This window comes from Carcharhinus amblyrhynchos, chromosome 11, assembly GCF_965287045.1.
Source record: "Carcharhinus amblyrhynchos chromosome 11, sCarAmb.v2.hapA, whole genome shotgun sequence".
Classification (NCBI taxonomy): domain Eukaryota; kingdom Metazoa; phylum Chordata; class Chondrichthyes; order Carcharhiniformes; family Carcharhinidae; genus Carcharhinus; species Carcharhinus amblyrhynchos.
This window is the reverse complement of record NC_137334.1, coordinates 88,066,773-88,092,382: the sequence shown is the minus strand read 5'-3', so window position 1 is coordinate 88,092,382 and position 25,610 is coordinate 88,066,773. Positions and strand designations below refer to the sequence as shown.

Here is a 25,610-nt window from a genome sequence, read left to right as displayed (position 1 = left end):
ATGGACCGTGACCTCACTAATTCCCAATTAGCTGATGAATTAGGACAGGTTTGCATTGAGACTCATCACCCATCGTTAGCCTGGCATCCCCCAAAGTCTCTCGGCTTTTTCACTGAACTTGTTTCTGCGTTTATTAAACTACAGGATTGAATTAAGAACCAGATTTATATTTATAAAAGCTTTGACATGAATTTCCATACGGCGCATTCAGCAATTGCTGTTTGCTTAGGAACGCCAGTCACTATAAGCTAGAATATTAATAATGTGAATAAACCAGTGAGGTTTTTGTAGTCATTTTCTCCTGTGATTGATGGTGGCATTTGAGATTGTGATGTCTAGATTATTAGTCCAGTAGTGTATGCACTATGTTATCCTTCTCAGAGTTGCCCAATGCTCTTTGGACATGTTCCCAGATTATTCACTTTGTTACCTAACTCCAACCAGCCCTCACTCACACTTCTAGCAATGTGGCACCAGATAGGCTCATCCTCACAATATATCGTCAACTGGAATGCAAACGGACGCTTCCTTAACATAAGAACATAAGAAATAGGAGCAGGAGTCGGCCATCTAGCCCTCCGAGCCTGCCCCGCCATTCAATAAGATCATGGCTGATCTGAAGTGGATCAGTTCCACTTTCCCGCCTGCTCCCCATAACCCTTAATTCCCCTTGTCTATCAGAAACCTACCTACCCGTGACTTAAATATATTCAACGAGGCAGCCTCCACCACTTCAATGGGCAGAGAATTACCCAATTGAATTATTCTGTCAGAGTGGTTACGGGTTCATGACCCACTCCCAGAGTGCAGAGTCAGTGCTGGCACTCCAGTGCAGTACTATGGGAGTGCTTCACTGGCAGTGGTGCCAGCTTTTGGATGAGGTGTTAACTCAAAGCCCTCTCACGTTCCCATAAAAGATTCCCGTGATGCTATTTCAAGGTGGAGCTTTCATGGAATCGAATCATAGAATCCCTACAGTGCACAAGGAGGCCATTTGACCCATCGAGTCTGCACTGACTCTCTGACCCAGTGCCTTAACCCCAGTGCATTTACCCCACTCATCCCCCTAGCCCACGCATCTTGGGACAATACGCACAATTTAGCATGGCATCTCACAAAATAATGAGATGCATAGACAAGGTAGATAGTCTATATCTTTTCCCAAAGGTAGGGGAGTCTAAAACTAGAGGGCACAGGTTTAAGGTGAGAGGGGAGAGATACAAAAGGGTCCAGAGGGGCAATTTTTTCACACAGAGGGTGGTGAGTGTCTGGAACAAGCTGCCAGAGATAGTATTAGAGGCGGGTACAATTTTATCTTTTAAAAAGCATTTAGATAGTTACATGGGTAAGATGGGTATAGAGGGATATGGGCCAAATGCGGGCAATATTGTTTAAAAACAAAAGTACGGCATGGACCAAAGGAACAAAGAACAAAGAACAAAAATCAGCCCTGTTTCCATGCTGTAAACCTCTATAACTCTGTCAATTGGAAAACAAAAAGACATAGTACCCAAGTGGATAATGCTTAACTGTCGGACAGGCAGCCTTCTGCCCTCCGATTTTTCCATATTTACATATCTGCTGTTCTAAGAAAATGAGCAAAAATACATCAATCTTTTTGAATGTTCCTCTGATTTATCTCCAGGGTTGTGCCTGGCAATTGATTCCTGGTGACTCCAGGCCAATCCTGAAGGATTGGAAACTCCAAAGGCTGGGGTACCATCAGATGAGGTTTGGAGTCGGTTGGGGGGGGGTGTGTGGGCGGGGTGGGGGGGGGGAGCTTTGGACCAGTCATCTGTGCCATTCGAGTATTGGGAACGGGTTAGGCCTAGCTCTGCCCTCAGAAGGGGTTTTCGATGAGATGTGACGCACCTCAATGAGCAACGTTTGAAAATGTTATGACCTCAAAGTGGCTGAGGGCAGCACGGCGGCACAGTGGTTAGCGCTGCTGCCTCACAGCGCCAGGCGCCCGGGTTCGATTCCCGTCTTGGGTCACTGTCAGTGCGGAGTCTGCACATTCTCCCCGTGTGTGCATGGGTTTCCTCCGGGTGCTCCGGTTTCCTCCCACAGTCCTGGATATGCTGGTTAGGGTGCATTGGCCATGCTAAATTCTTCCTCTGTGCACCCGAACAGGCACCGGAGTGTGGCGACTAGGGGATTTTCACCGTAGCTTCATTGCAGCGTTAATGTAAGCCTTACTTGTGACTAATAAATAAACTACATTTTTAAACGGGGAGGTCTGGGAGAGTGGGTGGCTGACCTGACTTAAAGAAATCAATCATTCGGAGTTCAAAGCCTGTCACTCAGTGCCGACACTTGCTAGGAAAACAAAAGTGGATGGGAGGAAGGGGCGGGGGAGAGAGAAGCAGACAATTAATGACTGTGAGTGTGACCAATGTTTGGGGAAAAAAAGAAATCTCGCCTCTATTTTTCTTTCCTTCCCCCAATTCTCAGTCAAACTCTCCGGGGAATAGCAAGCAAGTCGAAGTGTGTATTTGCACGTGCTGCTTTCTCCCCACCTTCCATCCCCACCAAGCACACCACGAGACTTAGAAGCTTTCCTCATCTTGTGATTCCTGAGTTGGGCAGAGTGCACACTCATATCTGTCTCTGTGGAACGGGTCGCCAGAGGCTGGAGCTTCAGAGACACAACTCATCATCAAACATGGCCCACAGAGTCTCTCCAAGTGGGATTTTCCGGCCATTCCCGCCAGAGGAATCTTCTGTTCCCATTGATGGCAACTCTCCCCGCAATCTCCCCCCCTCCCCCACCCCTCCCTCGGGAAGGCAAGTGCGGGTAACGATGTTCATAGTGGTGGGAAAGGAATATCCCGCTGTTGGCCATTGATGGGCCACCTCCGCAAAATACTCGCCGGACAGGCAGAAATTCCCGCCCTCCTTCTATCACCGCCTGACCATAGGTGTGTTGGGAGGATTTACAGGTGGATGATCAACCTGTTTGGCTACATTATGAACGCACCTTCCATGGCCATCAATCCCAAGGTGGGACTCGAACCTGGAGCTTCTGGCTCGGAGACAGAGACACTGCGCCGACTGCACAGCGAGACCCCCACCACATCGTTCCTCCTCCTTGTGCTCAGACACTCAATTCTGAATGGCTCACTATGCTATAGAGCTGTGAAAATTGACATTGCAATGGGAACCGGACCTTCTGATTGACCTCCTTGTCTGCTGCAATGTTGTCATCAAAGAAATCCTAGAATTATACAAGACAGAAGGAGGCCATTTGGCCCATTGTGCCTATATTGGCTCTTTGGCTATCCAATAAGTCCCATTCCGTTAATTTTTGCGAGTAGCCCAGTCATTTCTTTTAGGAAGAATGGCTTCTCCGTAACTCACTCAATGACACACACTCACTCGCTCTATCATTCACTCACTTGATAACACACAAACACCATCGCTCTCAGTCTCTCCCTTCTCTGTTTGTCTCTCCCTCTCTCTGTCTGTTTCTTCCTCACTCTATCTGTCTCTCCCTCTATGTGTCACTTTCTCTGTCTCTCTCTCTCCCTCTGTCTTTCCCTTTCCCTTTCCTTGTCTCTCCCTCTTCCTATCTGTTTCTGTCTATTACCCCTCTCTGTCTCTGTGTGTCTCTCTGTCTCTGTCTCTCCCCCTCTCTGTCTCTCTCTCTCTCTCTGTCTATCCCTCTCTCTCCGTCCCTCTCTCTCTGGCTCTCTCTCTCTGTCTCTCCCTCTGTCTTTCCCTCTCTTTCTGTCCCTCTCTATCTCTCTCTCTGTCTCTCTCCCTGTCTCTCCCTCTCTGTCTCTCTCTCTCTGTCCCTCTCTCTGTCTCTCTCCCTGTCTCTCTCTCTCTGTCTCTCTCCCTGTCCCTCTCTCTCTGTCTCTCTCCCTCTGTCTCTCACAATCCAAGCCACCCAGTGATTTAGTTCCGCTATGCCCTGGGTCTGGTGAAAGGAGACTCGCACTGTTTCTGTTGAGATGTAGACTTGCTGGATAATGTATGTAGATGCGGAAGATCAGAAAGCTGGTCAAGTTCAGTGAATCTGCCTTTAGGTGACAGGAAGGTATGCAGTTGCTATTTAAACCTTAAATCCCCTGACAGCTTGGATGCTGTGTCTTTACTCTGTTGCTTGATGTGTAATCACCAGTCCTTTCTCATATATATACAAGGATATTTATTGTTGATTCAGATCTGTGATAAGGAAAACCAATATTTTTTAAACACTTTTGTCATTTAGATGAGCTCTCACTGTGTTTTCAGGGTAAGAAGGCATTAAAGAAAGACTCTGCTGTCCCCTGTGTTCCTCCACGGAGGGCTTTCTGAATACGGGGAATGTCTCCCCCAGCCACTCTCTCTCCCTGCCTCCTCTCCGATACCCCACATCCCCACCATCCACCGCATTCTCCTCCCCGGCTGTTCCACAGGTTTCACCCCAGCAACCCCCCCTTCCCAACCCCATCACACCCACATCCCCTCTCCAAACCTGCTCCCAACATAACATTTCTCCCTCCCTCACCTCCTCTACACCCTCCTGTTCCTACCAGTCCCTCACATTCCTTTCCTATCATTCCCATTCGCTTCCATCCCCCTCCCCCTCCCTCCTTCCCTCCCTCATCTACCACTCCTTTCCCTCCATTCCATCCCCAACTCCTCCCATCTTTACTTCCCCGCCTCCCCTATCCATCCTCCTCCCTCTCCTCATCCATCTCCCCCTCCCCATCTCCCCCCTCCCCCTCCCCCATCCCCGTCTCTCCTTCCTCCCTCCGAGTCTGGGTGTCCATTGGAGACAAGGCTGTGATGTCGACAGTGTAGAGAGCGATTGTGCTCTTCATGTTCTCAGTCCGAATGGGGTTGTCAGGGGAAACAAGAGACAAACACTTTTAGCCTTTATCTCCACGTTTCAATCCCCCCTCCCCCCCTCCCCCTCCCGTCCCCCCGGCTGCCCATTCACTCAGTGACCTGCCCCGACCTCCCCTGGTTGCAGAGTTAGATTCCTGAGGCTCACTCAGCACCTTTGACAAAGCTGACCTTTGCTCCTGGCCTCAATGTCTTCATTTCGTCTGCCTTCCCATACCGACCCCTTTGTCCGACCGTGTCTTCCGACTGAACGAAACAAAAAGCCTGGCGGACGAGCGATTAGGGAGAAGCAGCGCGTCCGTCGCAATCTGCTGTCTTGGTACCGGCCCCACCTACTCTGTGGCCGTCTCCTGGGATCAGAGTTCAAAGGAAAACTGCCTGGAAAACGCGGGAACACCGAGGTGACAATGGGAATGCAGAACAGATCTGCCAGCCTTCCAACAAAAAGGGTGTTGAGCCAACATTTTTGCACGAGGCCTTTTAACTCAAGTTAACCAACTTCAAGTTGATCTTTCTCTGCTATGGCTGTAACTCTACACTCTGCACTCTCTCTCAGAAAGGACAGTAGGACCAGGGGGCACAGCCTCAAGATAAAGGGGGGGGCAGTTTAGAACGGAGTTGAGGAGGAACTTCTTCACTCAAAGGGTGGTGAATCTCTGGAATTCTCTGCCCGTTGAAGTGGTGGAGGCTGCCTCGCTAAATATTTTTAAGACGCGGGTTGATGGGTTTTTGATAAGAGAGGGGATTAAGGGTTATGGGGAGAGGGCGGGAATGTGGAACTGAGCCACGACAGATCAGCCATGATCTTATTGAATGGCGGGGCAGGCTCGAAGGGTTAGATGGCCTACTCCTATTTCTTATGTTCTTATGTTCTTTCCTTCTCTATGAATGGCATGCTCTGTCTGTATAGCACACAAAAAACAATACTTTCCACTATAAACTAATACACATGACAATAATAAACCAAATCAAAATGCTAATGAATGTGGTGCGGAAACTGCAGATTCCGAATTTTAAATTTAGGACTGAGGGAAATCTCACTCTTTGAAAGAGCAGCTGTGTTTAATCCCTTATCCCACCCTCCTCCTCCTCTCCCCACCTCTTCCTCTTCCCCCAGGATATACAGTACTTGGATTTCCAGAAGGCATTTGATGGAAGTGCCGCATGAAAGGCTATTGTGGAAAATAATAAGCTCATGATATAGGGGGCGGCAGGGTGGAACAGTGGTTAGCACTGCTGCCTCATAGCTCCAGGGGTCTGGGTTCGATTCCCGGCTTGGGTGACTATCTGTGAGGAGTTTGCACATTCTCCTAGTGTCTGCATGGGTTTTCTCCGGGTGCTGTGGTTTCCTCCCACGGTCCGAAGAAGTGTTAGGTTGATTGGTCATGCTAAATTGCCCTTTAGTGTCCCAGGATGTGTAGGTTAGAGGGATTAGCAGGATAAATGTGTGGGGATAGGGCTTGGGGTGGGATTGTTGTCGGTGCAGACTCGATGGGCTGAATGGCCTCTTTCTGCACTGTATGGTTCCTATCATATTGGCATGGATTGATGATTGGCCAGGAAATAGAGGGCCCTATTTTACATTTTGATTCTGGGTGGACTGGAAATTGGGAGTGTTTCAGATCCGACTTTTAGCCTCCTTCTCAGGCACCCCCATTCGCACTCTGCCTGAAAAATATCAGCGATTCCAAATCACACTACACAAGCCTGTGAGTGGGGCTTAACACGCCTGAAAACCTGCAGCTCCGATCGGAGATTCCAACTGCACACGCGCAAGAAAAGAAAATGGTAGAATGCGGCTCCCCTGCCACATCGCTCCCGGGACAGATAATGCCTCCCCCTGGCCCCCACAGACATTGCCCCACCCTCACAACATCACTGACCCCCTTATCCCCACACACCCCCAACCACACACAGACCGATCACAGGGTCTCTCCCCCACCGCTCTCAGGCAGAGTAGCAGCGGACCACCCCCCCCCACCCCGCCCTCCAACAATCTCCAGCAGAGAGCTGTCGGGTGCTCAGAACTTACCTCCGACTAACTGGAGCGCCCGAATCGGACATTTGCGGAGTCTGTTTCACACCGATTCTGGATGGGCGAACGAGGTGGTAAAGGCGGAAGTGCCGGTTAGATCCTGAGGGGTTTCGACAGGGCGGACAGAGCTTAGCCAGGGTCACAGACACCATTGGCTCAAGGTAGGGCTGGTGGGTGGAGAAGCCGGGAAGAGAAAGTGGAGTTGAGGCCAAAGTCCGATTAGCCAGAGTATTATCTCATGACGGAGCAGGCTTGAGGGGCTGAATGGCCTACTCCTGCTATTAATCCTTGTGGTTTCCTTAAAGCCCAGCACTCTCCTCAATGTCACTCTTGAATATATTGAACAAGCGAGTGTCTGGAGCTCTCTGGGTTTGACAGTTCCACAGATTCCTGTCCTCACGGAGGAGATTTACCAAGAATAGTACCGTAGATAAGGGACTTCATTTGTGAGGAGAGATTGAAAGAATTGGGATAGTTCTCCTTTGAGCAGTGAAGCTTAAGGAGATTCAGTCAGCAGAGCTGTTCTGAAGATGAAGGGTTCTGATGAGCGCACAGTGAATAACAAAGTTGAGGTAATTAGCAAAAGACCCTGCAAGGGCAAGAGAAGAATTTTCTGTTCCTCAGTGTGACCTGGAAGAGCTTTGGAAATAGACTCAGTGGTAACTTTCGAACGGGGATTTGATAAATACTCAAAGGGAGGATTTGTTGTACTACGGGCCGATGACAGGAGGATTATTCAGTAAACTCTTTCAAAGAGCTGGAAGGAAGATGTACAACTCATTACATGGTGACCTGAACAAGACTCATGAAGTCTTTGGTAGCACTGTAACAGATGAATGAAGAGTACCTTCAGGAAATCTTTGCTGCTTTAGATGAAATTGTGGGGAGTGAGGACTAAGGGTCAGGGTCGGCTCCCAGTCCTGACTGCTGTCTGGCAAACCAGAACTAGAGGGCACAGCCTCAGAATAAGGCGGGGTCAGTTTAGAACGGAGTTGAGGAGGAACTTCTTCACTCAGAGGGTGGTGAATCTCTGGAATTCTCTGCCCACTGAAGTGGTGGAGGCTACCTCGTTGAATATGTTTAAGTCACGGGTAGATAGGTTTCTGATAGACAAGGGGATTAAGGGTTATGGGGAGAGGGCGGGAAAGTGGAACTGATCCACTTCAGATCAGCCATGATCTTATTGAATGGCGGGGCAGGCTCGAAGGGCTAGATGGCCTCCTCCTGCTCCTATTTCTTATGTTCTTAATCCCAGTGGGACGATGGATGTTGTTGGGCTATTTTCCAGGGCTCCAAAAGATTGATAAACCTGTGAGTGCCTTGTGTCGGGGAACATGTCCATTTGGAAGGGGTTACGTTGGAGTGTGATTTGGCATTTTCAGGATAGGAGGCCTGTTCTGAGACGCGAGAACATTTAGAGATTGCTTCTGGCATCAAGGCAATGAATAGTTAAGGCCTTGCTCCTTTCACTGAGTTGACTTATGCGGGCTGTAAATGTTTACATGCAAATGAGAAATGATTCCCTCTGTTGACTTGTTGATTATCAAGGGTTTGAAAGGATTACTTTATTCATTGCCATACACAAAGCCAGTTAACAAAACATCTTGCTCACTAAGTCTCCTCATGGAATGTTGAGTATGAGTGAAGATTTTTAATTAGAATTTAAATGTTAACCCTTACCCCCACCCCTGCCCCCCGCCCCCCCCACCACCCCCCCACCCCGGCCCCATTCCCTCCTCTCCCTCAGTTCACATCCATCCTCCCTACCACAATCACCCTTTCTTCCTGCTCCTTCCCTACCCCTCACCCTCTTTCTTCCCTCCACTTTCACTCCTCCCTCACCATCTCCTTCTCATCTCCACTTCCCAAGCACCCGTTTCCCTACCTCTTCTTTCCCTTCATCCACTCTTCCTCCCACCTGCCCCCCCTCTCCTAAACCCATTTCCTCATTCTTTTCCCCTTCTCTCTCCCCTTCCTTACATCCACTGCCCCCACGCCCATCCCCACTTCTCCCTTGCCCTCCACTCCCTCTCCAATTCCACTAAACCCCCTCTCCAGTGACACCTCTCTGCCCACCGCCCCTCCTCCCACCTTCCCCTTCCCCATCTCCTTCCTCAACCTCACCCAACTCTCTCCGTTCCCCCGTCAACCTTTCCTGCTCCCCTCCTTTCACCTCACCCTCCCCTCTCTCCTGACTCCATCACTCCTTCGCTCATCTCTTGTTCCATCTCACCCTATCCCTCAGCTCCCTCCCCACTTTCTTCCCTCTGTTTACCCCTGCTCTCTTCTTCCTCCACCTCCCCCAGTCTCTCCTACCTCAACTTCCCTCCCTCTACCTTTCCCCCTCACTGTTCCTCCCTCAACATCAATCTCCTCCCTCACTCCACCTTCCCCTCTCCTTCCCTCTCCTCTCCCCTCCCGTCCTTCTTCATCCACCTCCTTCTCCATCCATTCCACTCCAATACTCAATCTTTACAACTTGACTGTTGGTCAGCTGAAGCATATCACATGATTTGTACATTCTTGTTTCCTAGGTGCTGGAATGGGGACCAGAGGAAGACACCAGGAAGGCTTGTCAGAGTAAAGGGAAGACTGAGGTAACTTTTTAAACATTGTCACAACACAACTACGGTGCAGTTTCATCGTTACAGCCTCACCAAATGATATTAATTCCTTTCTGTTTCCATTTACAAAACAATTGTTTGGTTTCTGTAATTGGGGCCTTTACACTGGATTTCCCTTGAATTGAATTAGGGCAGTTAAGAGATTCGAAAGAGAAACTCGTTGAAGCTTTTCATCCTGCACTCATCAGGACAAAGACAAGAATGCCAAATTTCAAACAATTTATACTACAGAAGAAAAAGTTGCTGATTGGTTGGCAAGTTGACTCTGATTGGTTGGCAAGTTGACTCTGATTGGTTGGCAAGTTGATTTTAATTGGCTTCCCCATGGCAACACCTCAGCAAATCAGTCAACTTGTCAGCCAATCAGCACCCTTTTCTTCTGTAGTGTAAACCGTTGTGATTGTTTGAAATTTGGCATTCTTGTATTTTTCCTGTAGTGGTGAATGTGTCTCCATGGGTAGACACAGTAAGAAGTCTGACAACACCAGGTTTAAGCCCAGTTTAAGTCTCCATGGGTAGGACAGAGAATAAAGAAACATAATGGGAGTTTGTCAGAAAGCTGGAAGCCTAGTGGTATTATTATTAGACTATTAATCCAGAAACTCATGTTCTTGGGACCTGGGTTTGAATCCTGCCACGACAGCTGGTGGAAGTTGAATTCAAGAAATAAAATATCTGGAATTAAGAACCTACTGATGGCCATGAAACTATGGTCGATTGTTGGAAAAAGCCATCTGGTTCACTAGTGTCATTTTGGGAAGGAAATCTGTTGGTCTTATCCAAAGAGGGTGGCACAGTGGTACAGTGGTTAGCATTGCTGCCTCACAGCGCCAGGGACCCAAGTTCAATGCCGGCCATGGGTCACTCACTGTCTGTGTGGAGTTTTCTCCGGGTGCTCCAGTTTCCTCCCACAATCTGAAAGATGTGTGGGTTCGGTTGATTGGCCATGCTAACTTGCCCCTTAGTGTCAGGGGGACTAGCTAGGGAAATACGTGGGGTAATGGGAGTAGGGTGGGATTGTGGTCAGTGCAGACTTGATGGGCCAAATGGTGACTAGGGGATTTTCACAGTAACTTTATTGCAGCGTTCATGTAAGCCAATTTACGGCACTAATAAATAATCTTCAAACTTCAAAACAATGTTAATTCTACAATCACCATCACTAAAGATGGATAATATGGTCATTAACACATTACTCATTATGAGAGCTTTCTATATGCAAATTGGCTCCAAGTATTCCTACATTATAACAGTATCTACACCTCATACATATTTAATTAACTGCAAAGTGCAACGACAGTTAAATTTTTGAACAGTAAAGGAATTAAGGGTTATGGTGAGCGGGGTGGGGTAAGTGGAGCTGAGTCCACGAAAAGATCAGCCGTGATCTTATTGAATGGTGGAGTAGGCTCGAGGGGCCAATAGCCAACTCCTGCTCCTTGTTCTTATGTTCTTAAGTTCATTAGTGCAAAATGGATGCCTGTTCCTGCTAGTAGTATCACCCCAAGACAGCTGATTGGAGCTCCACCCCTTGGTTTAATGGTTCCCAATGGTGGGGGAGGCCAGAACGAGGGCTCATAGTTTGAGGGTAAGGGTTACCCCTTATGTTAGAACTGAGGTGAGGAGAAATTTCTTCACCCAGAGGGTGGTGAATGTGTGGCATTCCCTACCAATACAGTTGGGGCCAAAACGTCTGATTTCAGGAAGAAATTAGATATAACTCTTGGGGCTAAAGGGTTCAAGGGTTATGGGAGCGAGGGGGATCAGGATATTGAATTCAGCCATGATCGAGATGAATGGTGGAGCGGGCTCAGAGGGCCGGATGGCCTAGTCCTGCTTCTAGTTTCTACGTTTCTGTGTGCTTAGGGATGCGCTGAGGCCATGAAAGAGGTTCTTTCTATAAACACAGTTCTGGTACTCTTTTTCTCCTGTTCCAGGTCGAGTGTCAGAATTACATTCGCGTTCTGCTCATTAACGGAAAGAAAATCTTCGCCTGTGGGACCAACGCCTTCTCCCCGACCTGCACCAACCGACAGGTAAAATAAAAACTTGCTGACTTGTTTCTCGGTAAAGTTCAAAACCAAACGTTCCTGTTGTACAGGGAGAAGCTCCTCAGACATGGGAGACGGCTTAACCCACATTCACGGAATGGTACACACAGGAGACCGTTCAGCCCATCGAGTCTGTACCAGCTCTTTTGACGGGCGATCTAGTTAGTCCCCCTCTGGCTCTCTGCTCTGACATTTATTTCAGATACTTGTGTTAGCTGCCCAATTTCTCTTCTTGGGGTGAGCGGTTTTCTTGATCAATACTCCCACCGCTGGACTCGATCCAAATTCTACCCCCACCCCCACCACTGTCCACTGGCATGTTTGCACATTTCCACCTTGTATGCAGCCCCTGTAGGAGACATTGCAGCAAAGTGCCAGGATTATCTCAACAGAACTTTACTTTCCTCCAGGAACTCTGCTACCAAGGTAGTCAAGAATACAAGAGCCATTCTCATCTGGAAGACCCGGGTATTCAATGAGGCTCCATCCGAGTTTAGAGAGGTCACATTGAGTGTCACGGTCTGATCTACTTCAGCTCATTCAAATCTTACCGATACCGTATAATCTGTTGCCAGGGATCATGTAGACGATACGGACTGTGCTATGAAGATACACTAGGGGTTTAAGACATTCTCACTCTTTGTGTCAGGCGCTGATGATATATCTAAATGATGACCACACATATCCACAGTTGACTTTTATCTTCAGCGTTTTGGCCAGTTTGTGGCGAGGTTTCTCAAGGCTTCTTAAGGCCAAATTCAACAGTAATCACCCCCGGAACCATTCTGATAAATCTCCCCTGAACCTCTCAATACATCGTGCCTTGAGGATGGTGCTCAGAACTGGATGCAATGTTCAAGTTTTGGCCTAACAGGAGCCTAAATGGTTCAGCACAACTTACTCTTGTTACTCGATATCTCCATGTCGGACATGATGGCAGTAGATAGGCTGCCGCTAGCTTCAGCATCTCTGGGAACGGATTACTAGATCCTTGATACTTAAGGATGGTGAGGAATTTCTTCTCTCGGAGGGGAGTGAATCTATGGAACGTGAAGATTGTCACATTGGATCACTCATGATCTCATTGAATGGTGGAGCAGACTCGATGGGCTGAATGGCCTACTTCTGCTCCTTATGGTTTTATGTCATTAGACCATTAATCCGGCATCCCCTACCTGACCGTGAACACCATTCTCATAAGACTTAATGAGCGATATGTTGATCTCTTTCTAGTTTCTTGGAAGCAGGGGGAGGGTGGGGGGTCAATCATGGACAGGAAATAAATGTGGCCTTCCCTGTTTCCCCACACCTTAAGGACAAATAAGTAATAAACTGAGCGAGATGGGTGTTTTTGTTTCCATTTAACCTGTTGCTATATCTCAATTTAGTTTTATTTGTTCGTGGGATGCGAGCGTCGCTGGCTGGGTCAGCATTTATTGCCCATTCCTAACTGCCCTTGAGAAGGAGGTGGTGAGCTTCCTTTGTCGACCGCTGCAGTCCCTGTGACGTAGGTACACCCACAGTGCTTTTAGGGAGGGAGTTCCAGGATTTTGACCCAGCGACGGTAAAGGAACGGCGATAGATTTCCAAGTCGGGATGGTGTGAGGCTTGGAGGGGGAACTTGCAGGTGGTGGTGTTTCCATGTGCCTTATCCTTCTGGATGGTAGAGGTCGTGGATCTGGACGGTGTTCTGTGTTTTACGGACAGAATTAAAATTACTCTATCACTTACAGTCCGATGGACACGTGGGTAAGTTATTGAATTGAAAGAGGAACCAGATTTCTAGGAATTGTCAGTAACACTGGCCAATTTTCAAATCATGGCACAGCCCATTTAATCACTCACTCAGTGATTCAATTAAGGATGAAAACTGAGTACACTGCAGAAAAATGCTTCATTCTATGGCTGACGTAATTAGACTAATGCAGTGCGATGCTGTCACCTGGTGACATCTGGCAGTGTGTTGACCATCCTTCATGTGCCAACGTTTTAGAAAGAAGGCTCTTATCTTGCCCGGGTCGGGATCTTGAATCAAAGCGCTCTGGCTAGAATGTAAATTCAGGGCATCGTGGACAAAACGAGGGTTTGACCCCGGTTAGCTCTCCCGTCTCCGAGTCAGAAGGTTACGTTCCAGTGACGAGGCTGTCACTCCCGGCGCGGTACTGAATGAGTGCAGCACTGCCGGAGGTGTCGTCTTTCTGATGAGACATTAAACCAAGGCCCCCACCTACCTTCACACAATTTCGAAGAAGAAACGGGAAGCAAGTACAGAGGAGATGTTAGGGGCAAGTTTTTCACTCAGAGGGTGGTGAGTGAGTGGAATTGGCTGCCGTCGGTGGTGGTAGAGGCGAACCCGCTGGGGTCTTTTAAAAGACTTCTGGATGAGTATATGGGATCTAATGGGATTGGAAGTTACAGATAGTTCTATGGCTTGGTAGGTATAGATACGATCAGCGCAATTTGTGGGCCGAAGGGCCTGTTTGTGCTGTAGTGTTCTATGTTCTATTCTCTCCGATGCCCCAATCAACGCCACCACTTGGAGTCATAGAGATTTACAGCATGGAAAAAGGCCCTTCAGCCCAACTTGTCCATGCTGCCCTTTTTGTTTTAACCACTAAGCTAGTCCCAATTGCCTGCGTTTGGCTCACATCCCTCTACGTCCATCAGTGAAGCAGATTGACAAAACAAAAATCACACGTGTTTGTGGGATCTTGCTGTGCATGCTGGCTGCCATGTTTTCTATATATAGATTGTATGGAATCTTAGAATCCCTAGAGTAACATTCAGCCCATCGAGTCTGCACTGACTCTCTGACAGACTATCTTACCCAGTCCATCTCCTCCGCACTATCCCTACACATTTCCCGTAGCTAATCTAGCTAACAACTGCTATAAGGTGGCACAACTGCTGTAGGTTAGCACGGCTGCCTCACGGTGCCAGGGATGCTGGTACAGCTTGAGGCAATTTAGCATGGCCAGTCCATCTAACCTGCAGGGAAAACACAGACTCTGACAGTGATCCAAGACAGGAAACGAACCCCTGGCACTGTGAGGCAGCAATGCCAAACTACAGCAGTTGTGCCACCCTACAGCAGTTGTTAGGAATGAGTTAACTGCAATCTTCTGCTTTAGACCGAATTTGTGTGTTATTTGTTTAGTAGCACTCACCAGGATATATAAAGGGGTTTACCAGGATATTTCAAGGACCAATGTTAAGCTTTTCAGTTGCAGTCCAGTGATAAAAGATGCCGTAAGCCCAGCTTCTTCACAAACACACTTCATTGTCTTTTACAGCTCCACAGACACCCACACCCTGTGCCACCTGTAACCCTATTAACCAATTCATGTACAAATTAGGTATAAAATGGAAGGTTGCAGTTAACCCATTCATAACAACTGCTGTAGGTTGTCGAGAAGGCTAGAATACAAGGTCAGAGATGTACAAGGCTGAGGTCAGACCCCATTTGGATTATTGTGAGTGGTTTTGGGCCCCATATCTAAGGAAGGATATGCTGGCCTTGGCAAGGGTCCAGAGGAGGTTCACAAAAATGATCCTTGGAATGAAGAGCTTATCGTATGAGGAACGGTTGAGGACTCTGGGTCTGTATTCATTGGAGTTTTGAAGGATAAGGGGGGAATCTTATTGAAATTCACAGGATACTGCGAGGCCCAGATAGAGTAGACATGGAGAGGATGTTTCCATTAGTAGGAAAAATTAGAACCAGAGGGCACAACCTCAGGTTAAAGGGATGATGCTTTAAAACAGAGATGAAGAGGAATTTCTTCAGCCAGAGAGTGGTGAGTCTGTGGAACTCTTTGCCACAGAAGGCTGTGGAGGCCGGGTCATTGAGTGTCTTTAAGACAGAGTTAGATAAGTTCTTGATTAATAAGGGGATCAAGGATTATGGGGAAAAGGCAGGAGAATGGGGATGAGAAAACTATTAGCCATGATTGAATGGCAGAGCAGACTTGATGGGCTGAGTGGCCTAATTCTGCTCCTATTTCTTATGGTCTGAAGTGGAAGGCTATCATAGAATCACAGAGTGCAGAAGGATGCCATTCAGCCCATTGGATCTGCACCGACTACAATCCCACCCAGACCCTATCCCCATAACCCTATGCATTTACCCAAGCTAGCACCCCTCACAATGCTAAGGAGCAACTTAGCATGGCTAATGCATCTAACCCACACATTTTTGGACTGCGGGAGGAAACCGGAGCACCCGCAGGAGACCTTCGCAGACATGGGGGGAATGTGCAAACTCCACACAGACAGTGACCCGAGGCCAGGATTCGAACCCGAGACCCCAGTGCTGTGAGACAGTGATGCTAAGCACTGTGCCGGCCTCATTGCAGTTGATCCAATCCTAACACCGTGACTACATTTAAAAATTGGCTGTAAAATCCCTGGGCCACCTTGAGGTGTGAAAGGTGCGATATAAACGCAAGCTTTTGTGTTATTGTTTTGTTTCCATTGGAATTATAGGCAGTTAGAGCGGATTGAATGGGTATGAATGAGATGAAGATTGGTATATCACACACCCCCATCTGAGATTAGATTGATCCAGTTGATAACTGTGAAAGATAGAGACAGAATAGAAAGGGAGAAACTATTCCCATTGGCGGAGGGGTGAAGAAACAGTACATTGAACTAAGGTCATTGACAAAAGGCAACATGAGGACAAACAGTTGTAGGCAGTGAGGGGTGAGGATCTGAAATGTGCTGCCTGAGAGTGTGGTGGTGACAGACTCATTTGTAACATTGAACTGGGAATTGGTGTCAGGAGCGTGATGAAGTATTCTGCACTTGCCTGGCTGAACACAGCTCCTCAAACAATCAAGAAGCTCGACACCATCCAGGACATAGCCCAACCGCGCCACCTTCACCATTCACTGCCTCCATAACCAGTGCACACTGGCTGCCGTGTGTACGATCTACACCACAGAACCTCACCAAGGCTCCTTTGACAGCGTCTTCCGAACCCACGACCTCTACAAGTTCAAAGGTCAAGGGCAGCAGATGCATGGGAATGGCACCCCCTCTATCTTCCCATCCACAGTAAGCAGTCTCACGACACCAGGTTAAAGTCCAACAGTTTTATTTGATAGCACGAGCTTCCGGAGTGTTGCCCCTTCATCGGGTGAATTAACCCGATGAAGGGGCAATGATCCAAAAGCTCGTGCTATCAAATAAACCTGTTGGACTTTAACCTGGTGTTGTGAAACTGCTTACTGTGCCTATCCCAGTCCAACGCCGGCAACTCCACATCATATCCTCCCATCAAAGCCACTCACCACCCGGAATTATAATCACTACTGTTCCTCCACTAGTGGAGTGCCCCAGGGGTCGGTGCTGGGGCCTCAGCTTTTTACCATTTATATAGATGATCTGGAGGAGGGAACCGAGTGTAGGGTGTCAAAATTTGCTGATGACACCAAGATAGGGGGAACGGCAAATTGTGCGGAGGGTGTGGAGAGTCTGCAGAAGGATCTAGGTAGGCTGGGCGAATGGGCCAGGAAAATGCAAATGGAATTTAATGTTGGCAAGTGTGAGGTGGTCCACTTTGGTAGGAAGAATGGTAGGAAGGACTATTACTTACGGGGCAAAAAACTGCAGCAGGCGACGGTGCAGAGGGACCTCGGGGTCCTTGTGCATGAGTCACAAAAACCCAGCTTGCAGGTGCAGCAGGTGGTCAGGAAGGCGAATGGGATGCTGGCCTTCATAGCGAGGGGGATTGAATATAAAAGTAGGGAGGTCTTGCTGCGGCTGTATAGGGCATTGGTGAGGCCGCAGCTGGAGTACTGTGTGCAGTTTTGGGCGCCGTACTTACGCAAGGATATTTTGGCTTTGGAGGGAGTGCAGAGGAGGTTTACTAGGCTGATACCGGAGTTGAGGGGGTTGAGCTATGAGGAGAGGCTGAATAAACTAGGCTTGTACTCGTTAGGGTTTAGAAGAATGAGGGGAGATCTCATTGAGACGTATAAGATGATGAATGGGATGGATAGGATAGAGGTGGAGAGACTCTTTCCGCTCAAAAAAGACAGTAGGACTAGGGGGCACAGCTTCAAGATAAAAGGGGGGCGGTTTAGAATGGAGTTGAGGAGGAACTTCTTCACTCAAAGGGTGGTGAATCTCTGGAATTCTCTGCCCGTTGAAGTGGTGGAGGCTGCCTTGCTAAATATTTTTAAGACGCGGGTTGATGGGTTTTTGATAAGAGAGGGGATTCAGGGTTATGGGGAGAAAGCGGGAAAGTGGAACTGAGCAGCAACAGATCAGCCATGATCATATTGAATGGCGGGGCAGGCTCGAAGGGCTAGATGGCCTACTCCTGCTCCTATTTCTTATGTTCTTATGTTATGTTCTCTACTGTCGCTGGGTCAAAATCCTGGAATTTCCTCCCTAACAGCATGGTGGATGTACCTATACCACACGGACCGCAATGGTTCAAGAAGTCAGCTCAACCCCCACCTTGTTGAGGGCAGTTCGGGGTGGTCAATAAATGCTGGCCCAGCCAGAGACATCCACACCCTGAGAAAGAATCAAACAAACAAATAAACATTGCGATGGATGAACCGAGCTAAAAAGCCTGTTTCAGAGCTGTAAATCTATCCAATTGTATTCCAACTTCCCTCCCTCCCCATTTTCTTTCCTTCCCCCTACTTCATCCCCCTTCCCTTACCTTTTCTCTCACCCCGCTTCCCCTTTTCTACATTCTACCTCTGCCCCATTCCATTCCCCCCCCAACCCCTGCAACATCTCCATCTGCCACAGCTTACAGCTTCTCTGTGGACAGCTATTTTCCTTTGGTTTCTGTGGCGATGACTCATCTTTCGTTCCCTCCCCTCGCAATATAAATATCTCCCACTTTCTAAGCCTTTCAACTTTGACAAAGGGTTGTCTGGACTGGAAACGTCAGCTCTTTCCTCTCCTTAGAGATGCTGCCGGACCTGCTGAGATTTTCCAGCGTTTTCTCTTCTGGTTTCATCTTCCAGCAGCCGCAGTAATTTGCTTGTATTCCAACGTCATTGGCTGTAAAGGGATTCGGGATAATCCGAGATAGTGAAAGGCACTATGTAAATGCAAGTCTTTCTTTCCTGGAAGCCCCTCGTGCTCGCACAATTCTGGGCTCAATCGACCTTTGACCCCTGCCCTGCTATTCAATAAGATCACGGCCTACCTTTGACCTCAGCTCCTCTTCCCAACTAATCCCTTGATGCATATCCCTCGATCCCCGTACAAGTAAAATGTTTCCCTTGATTGAGGAGTCTAGAACCAGGAGGCACAACTGCGGAGAAGTCACTTGGGGCCGACACGGGGAGAAGTTTCTTTGGGACTCTCTACCCAAGAGGGCTGTGGCAGCTCAGTCGATATTCATAGAATCGTAGGGCCCACTGAGCCCACCCCACCAGCGTGGTGGCACACTGGTTAGCACTGCGGCTCCACAGCGCCAGGGACCTGGGTTCAATTCTGGCCTCGGGTCAGTGTCTGTGTGGAGTTTGCACATTCTCCCCGTGTCTGTGTGGGTTTCCTCTGGGTGCTCCGGTTTCCTGCCACAGCCCAAAGATAGTTGGATTGGCCGTGCTAAATTGACCCTAGTGTCAGGGGGATTAGCCGACGTGGGATTACAGGAATAGGGCCTGGGTGGGATTGTGGTCTCGATGGCCCGAATGGCCTCCTGTATGAATTGTATGATGATGTTTGTCCGGGGACATTAGCATTCAGTCTGGTGGTCTGCTGGGTCACCCAATTCAGCTGTCAGGTTTGACATCAAACATTGAGCTACTTCCTTAACTACTGAGCGCAGAAAGTGACACCGATCATCTGTTCTTTAAATATTTGCCATTAATATTACAACGGAGGCGAAGTAAAGGCTGAATTCAATCACACGATATTTCATTATTCAAAGCTAGTTGCCTTATCTGTTCCAGCTGCTTGTAGATGGTGGCTGACATTGATTAATGATGCCCGTCAATGTCACAATGACATTGTATCACCATCGGTCCACACTCCCATCAAATTTCAATGTATGTTGCTTTTACCTTACTTGGTACCACTGCAACATTCAGATGAGATGTTCAGGCCCAGCTCTGCCCTGAAGGTGGATAGCAAAGATCCCACTGCGCCGTCTCAATTGAAGAGGAGAGGGGTTCTTCCTCACTGTCCTGGCCACTGTTTATCCCTCAACCAACATCAATATGAATGGTTGATGGCTCAAAAACAACAATATGTTGCATTTGTGTAACAGCTTTTATGTCACAGAATCCCTACAGTGGAGAAGGAGGCCTTTCAGCCCATCAAATCTGCATTGACCGCAATCCCATCCAGGCCCTTTCCTCTTAACCTCACGTATTTATCTTCCTAATCCCCTTGACATTATGGAGCAATTTAGCAAGGCCAATCAACCTAACCAGCACATCTTTCGACTGTGGGAGGAAACCCACGCAGGCACGAGGAGAATGTGCAAACTCCACACAGGCAGTCATGTATTAAAACATCCTAAGGTCCTTCACAGGAGGGATTCTCGGGAACAATTTCGCTCTCACAGAAGGAAACGGTCAGTCAGAAAACCAAAAGCGTCGTCAAAGGGGTGACTTTTAAACATTTCTCATTTCACTTTGTGATGCCTTGCACTGGCCACCTCATTTCCTACATTGAGACAGAGACGGTACTTCAAAGCGTCTGTGAAATGCTTTGAGACAATGTTAGGTGTCAAGAGGAAGGCTGTGGTATGGTGGTCAGTGGACAAGTAATCCAGTCATTGGGAGTAATCTCTGGGGACCTGCCTACGAATCCCGCCATGGCAGATGGTGGAAATTGAATTCAGTAAAAACCTGAATTAAAAGGCTAATGATGATCATGAAACCCTTGTCGTTGTTTTGAGGAGATGATGGCCAACCGGTATTATTGCCAGACTGTTACCTAGAAACTTAGCCAATGTTCTGGGGACCTGGATTCGAATCCCGCCATGACAGATGGTGGAAGTTGAATTCAATAAATTAATTTATGAATTAAGAATCTATCGATGACCATGAAACCATTGTCAATTGTCGGAAAAACCCATCTGGTTCACTAATGTCCTTTTGGGAAGGAAATCTACCATTCTTACCTGGTGAGGCCTACATGTGACTCCAGAGACACAGCAATGTGGTTGATTCTCACTGCCCTCTGATATGGTCCAGCAAGCCATTCAGTTCAGCGGCAACTAGGGAATGGGGAACTCACGCTGGCCTTGCCAACAATGCCCACATCCCAAGAAAGAATACAAGAGAAACTGTCGCTATCAAAATGCAAGCCTTTCTTGTAAAGCGGCCCGGTTGAAGGACTCTCACTCTGCTCTTGTCCTTGAGTGTGACCCCCCTATCCTCAGTTCCCTGGTACAGCACAGCTAGTCATTAATCGTGATTTAATTTGGAAGTTACGCTCATTAGAAAATCTGCCATTGCTTTCTGTTGCGAGACCATCGCGTGTCACCACCAACTCTGATAAAGTTGAGCGAGCTGGAATGTTATCAGACGCTTTCTGCCCGAAAGAGGATAAAAGGAGGAATGAGAAAATCTGATAGAGAAACAGGAAGTAGTGGCTTACAATGTGCCGAGATGCCGCAAAGCACTTTGCAGGTGCCTTATCTAACAGCGTTTGACATTGAACCAAAATAACAACTGGGCGAAGCAAAAGCTTGATCAAAGGAAAAGTTTTTAAAAGGAGGAGAGGATGGCAGATCATTGCGGAGGTTGAGAGAGAGAATTCTAATGCTTAGGCACGGCCACCGATGGTAGGGTAAAGGACAGGGGGGTAACGAAAGGAAGCTGGATTGGAGGCACGCCGAAAGACAAAATACTACGGATGCTGGAATCTGAAACAAAATGCTGGAGAAACCCAGCAGGTCTGACAGCATCTGTGGAGGGAGAATAGAGCCAATGTTTCAAGTCTGGATGTAGTAGAAGGTGGGGACAATTTTGCGGTAAGAGATATCGCACTTCCTTATGTCTGACAGCCAATGAGGAAAGGCAATGGTTAAAAAGTAACCTGAGACATATCTGAGGGTGTTGTGTGCCTGTTTCTCTCCTTCAGCTTGGGAACCTGAGCCGAGTGCTGGACAAGATTAATGGCGTGGCCAGATGCCCCTACGACCCGAGGCACAATTCCACAGCTGTGATCACCTCACAGGGAGATCTGTACGCGGCCACCGTGATAGACTTCTCAGGACGCGACCCTGCGATCTATCGAAGTTTGGGAAATGGACCTCCACTCCGAACTGCTCAGTACAACTCCAAATGGCTTAATGGTAACTGGCAAATGGTTAACTCGACGCATGGGGTGGGAGCAACACTTAAACTCACCTTGGTGGGATAGGATTCATCTTATTTTAAGTTAGGCCAGTTGTGCACTGGATTACCATTGGCTGTCCTGTGTTGGGTAGACCAATGTCCCATGGCATCATTGCTTCCTTGGCTGGGAATGCGTCAATTTTTAAATTCTCACCCTTGTTTTCAACTTCCTCCATGCCCCTCATCCCTCCCTATTTCTATAGCCTCCTCCAGCCACGGATCTTTTCCCGGTCTCTGTGTTCCAACAATTCTGACCATCCTCAGTCTATAACTGTGCCCTCAGCTGTCTCAGGGTTGTCTGGTATCTACCATGCCTGGTGCCCGTATCAATTGGTGCCCACTTAGAGGGCCCCACCCCACTGCCTTCAGGATTTAACCAACAGCTGGAGGGATCCACACCAAATGGTAAGCTCGGTGTGTTTCCCTACGCCAGCTGGAGACAGGCAGTAGAAGTCCTTACCTTAAAGGGCCAATTGGAGGGCCCCCCCTTGGGTGTAACCCCTGAGGTTGCTCTATCCCCAGTGCCTCTCAAAGCTGCCCCACCCTCTTGCCTCCGCCTACCATCCCTTCACTGGACCCTGCCTTTATTGCAGGTGGTGAGACCCCCTCCCCAGATGTTGACCCAAATCAACCCAGAGCCGCAGGTACGTCCTGAGGCGTCGCCAGCTGAGGTGGGACATCCAGATCCTGAAGGACAGAATTCCCACCTCCAGTCTGTGAGGGCCGATTGTCCGTTAAATGGCTGCGGGACATCCCATTCATTTTCGCAGACATCCCCCAAATGTTTAGCTGGGGTTGGGCGGGTGGTGGGGGGAGTGGAATCCAGAGTCAATTGAATCCAATTCAACCCCTGGAGTCGATTGAGGTCAATTAGTCCTCAGTTGAAGACTTGGATCTTTGCCAAGTTTGCAGCTGTTTTGGGCGGATATTCAGAAAACTGGCTCTGTCCCAAGCCTCGTATTGCAAAGCTGATGCCTGGGCCCAGTGGAGTTGTACAATTGGAATTCTAACGTTTGGAGAGGTACAGTGGAGGCCCCAGGTTAGGGCGGGCTACCTGGCCACCTTCCATCCTTCACACGCCTTACTGCCTTCTCCTTCCTTTCCAGAACCAAACTTCATCTCGGCCTACGACATCGGCCTGTTCATCTACTTCTTCTTCCGTGAGAACGCTGTGGAGCATGACTGCGGCAAAACCGTCTACTCCCGGGTCGGGAGGGTGTGCAAGAGCGACATCGGCGGCCGATTTCTGCTGGAGGACACGTGGACGACCTTCATGAAAGCCCGGCTCAACTGCTCGCGCTCGGGGGAAATCCCCTTCTACTACAACGAGCTGCAGAGTACCTTCTATCTCCCTGAGCAGGATCTGATCTATGGCATCTTTACAACAAACGTGTAAGTGCATGTTGAATCCGTGTTACACGTCAATCTCCTATGTCTTGGCACGCGCCAGGGAGTAGGATGTAGGTATGACTTTCAGGTGACACACACTGGGTGGGCTTGCCCTGTGCCATTTTATTTTTATTCATTTATGGGACGTGGGCGTCGCTGGCTGGCCAACATTTATTGCCCATCCCTTGTCGTCCGAGGGCAATTAAGAATCGTAGAGCCATTGAGGTTTACTGTTTGGACTGTAACCTGGTGTTGTGAGACTTCTTACTGTGTTTACCCCATTCCAACGCCGGCATCTCCACATCAGGTCCAGTCCATCCCAGTCAAAGCCCTGACTGGGACACTGCATACCTGTGATAAGGTGTTTCCCAGTGGTTAAATTGAGAAGCCTACTTAATGGTCCTTCTGCACTTTGCCTCTAAAAGTACAATCAAAGCATTAATGACCTGGAATCAGAGGCAGTCAGTGATTTTGAAAAGGAATTGGATAGGCACCTGAAAGTGTGATGGGGATAGTGATGATGAATGGGACTGGCTGGATTGCTCCACAGAGAAGCCCGTGTGCATCTAGTGGACTGAATGGCCTCATTTTGTGTTATAAATGACGGTGACTCTGTAAATCCCAGGATGCTTTCGGTAACAGCCTTCCAAACTTGTCCTGCCACATTTGAAGATGTTTGCATGTGAAAATCTGTGCATTAGTAGCTCCATGATAAATGTTCAAAATCCACACTCATGATCGTGGGAATAGGGCCTGGATGGGATTGTTGTCAGTGCAGACTCGATGGGCTGAATGGCCTCCTTCTGCACTGTAGGGATTCTATGATAGACACTCGCCCTAACATTGTTGAAAGTAATGGTGACCGTGAAACTATCTCCAACTATTGTTAAAAACACACCTGGCTCACAAATGTTCCTTTAGAGAAGGAAATCTGCCACCCTTACACAGTCTACATGTGACTCCAGACCCACAGCGATGTTGTTGACTCTTAACTGCCCTCTGAAAAGGGCTACCAAGCCACTCAGTTCAAGGACAATTAGAGACGGTCAATAAATGAGAAGGTGCAATGAGAAATGATTAGTTGGCAAACTTGTTGTGAGAGAATCCTTGGAGTCGAGTGACCATTGTATGGTTGAATTCTTTGTCAAGGTGGGTAATGATGTAATTGATTCTGAGACCAGGGTCCTAAATTTCAATGAAGATAATTGTGATGGTATATGGTGTGAATTGGCCACGATGGACTGGGGAACATTATTGAAAGGAAAGGCAGTAGATAGGCAAACGCAGTCATTTAAAGAATGAATAGGGGAACTCCATAAGTTGTTTATTCCTGTTTGATGCAAGAGTGGTACGGGAACTGTGGCCAAACTGTGGCTAATAAGGGAAATTAGAGGTAGTATCAGATCCAAGGAAGAAGCACACAAATTGGCAAGAAAAAGCAACAAGCCTGAGGATTGGGGGCAGTTTAAAAATCAGCAAAAAAGGACCAAGGAATTGATTAAGAAGGGGAAATAGAGTATGAAAGTAAGCTAGCGGGGAACATAAAAACAGACTGTAAAAGTTTCTATAGGTATGTAAAGAGAAAAAGATTGACAAAAACAAATGTAGGCCCCTTACAGTCAACACAGGAGAATTCATAACAGGAAATAAAGAAATGGCTCAGGAATTAAACTTGTACTTTGCTTCAGCCTTCCCAGAGGAAGACATGAATAATGTGCCAGAAGTGCTGAGAGAAATATGTTTTAGTGAGGAGCTGAAGGAAATCAGCATTAGTGGAGAAATGGTTTTGGGGAAATTGATGGGATTGAAAGTGGATAAATCTCCAGGCCCTGATGATCTTCATCCCAGAATACTCAAGGAAGTGACCCTGGAAAAAGTAGATCCATTGGTGCTTATTTTCCAAAATTGTTTGGACTCTGAATAGTTCCTACAGATTGGAGGGTAGCTAATATAAGACCCCACTATTCAAAAGGGAGGTAGAGAGAAAACAGGGAACTACAGACCAGTGAGCCTAACGTTGGTACTGGGGAAGTTGCTAGAGTCCATTATCAAGGATTTTGTATAATCAGACGAAATCAACATGGATTTACAAAAGAGAAATCATGCTTGACAAATCTGTTGGAATGCTTTGAGGATGTAACTAGTAGAGTTGACCAAGGAGAACCAGTGGATGTGGTTTATTTATACTTTCAGAAGGCTTTCGACAAGATCTCAACATAACATGACTGTGTAAAATTAAAGCACATGGGATTGCAGGTAGTACCTTGAGATAGATAGAAAGCTGGTGAGCAGATAGGAAACAAAGAGTTGGCATAAATGGGTCATTTTCTGATTGGTAGTCAGTGAC

The 25,610-nt window shown here is 47.9% G+C and overlaps 1 protein-coding gene across 2 annotated transcripts in view; it reads left to right on the top strand.

Annotated features, from left to right (window-relative positions):
• Positions 1 to 25,610, top strand: part of sema5ba (sema domain, seven thrombospondin repeats (type 1 and type 1-like), transmembrane domain (TM) and short cytoplasmic domain, (semaphorin) 5Ba) — a 278,339-nt gene that overhangs the window by 163,993 nt on the left and 88,736 nt on the right. For both annotated transcript variants that reach the window (XM_080199511.1, XM_080199512.1), the window contains 4 exons: positions 9,406 to 9,468; positions 11,433 to 11,531; positions 21,618 to 21,831; positions 22,981 to 23,266. In XM_080199511.1, the coding sequence (XP_080055637.1) occupies positions 9,406 to 9,468; positions 11,433 to 11,531; positions 21,618 to 21,831; positions 22,981 to 23,266 (662 nt within the window). The remainder of the gene's footprint in view (positions 1 to 9,405; positions 9,469 to 11,432; positions 11,532 to 21,617; positions 21,832 to 22,980; positions 23,267 to 25,610) is intronic.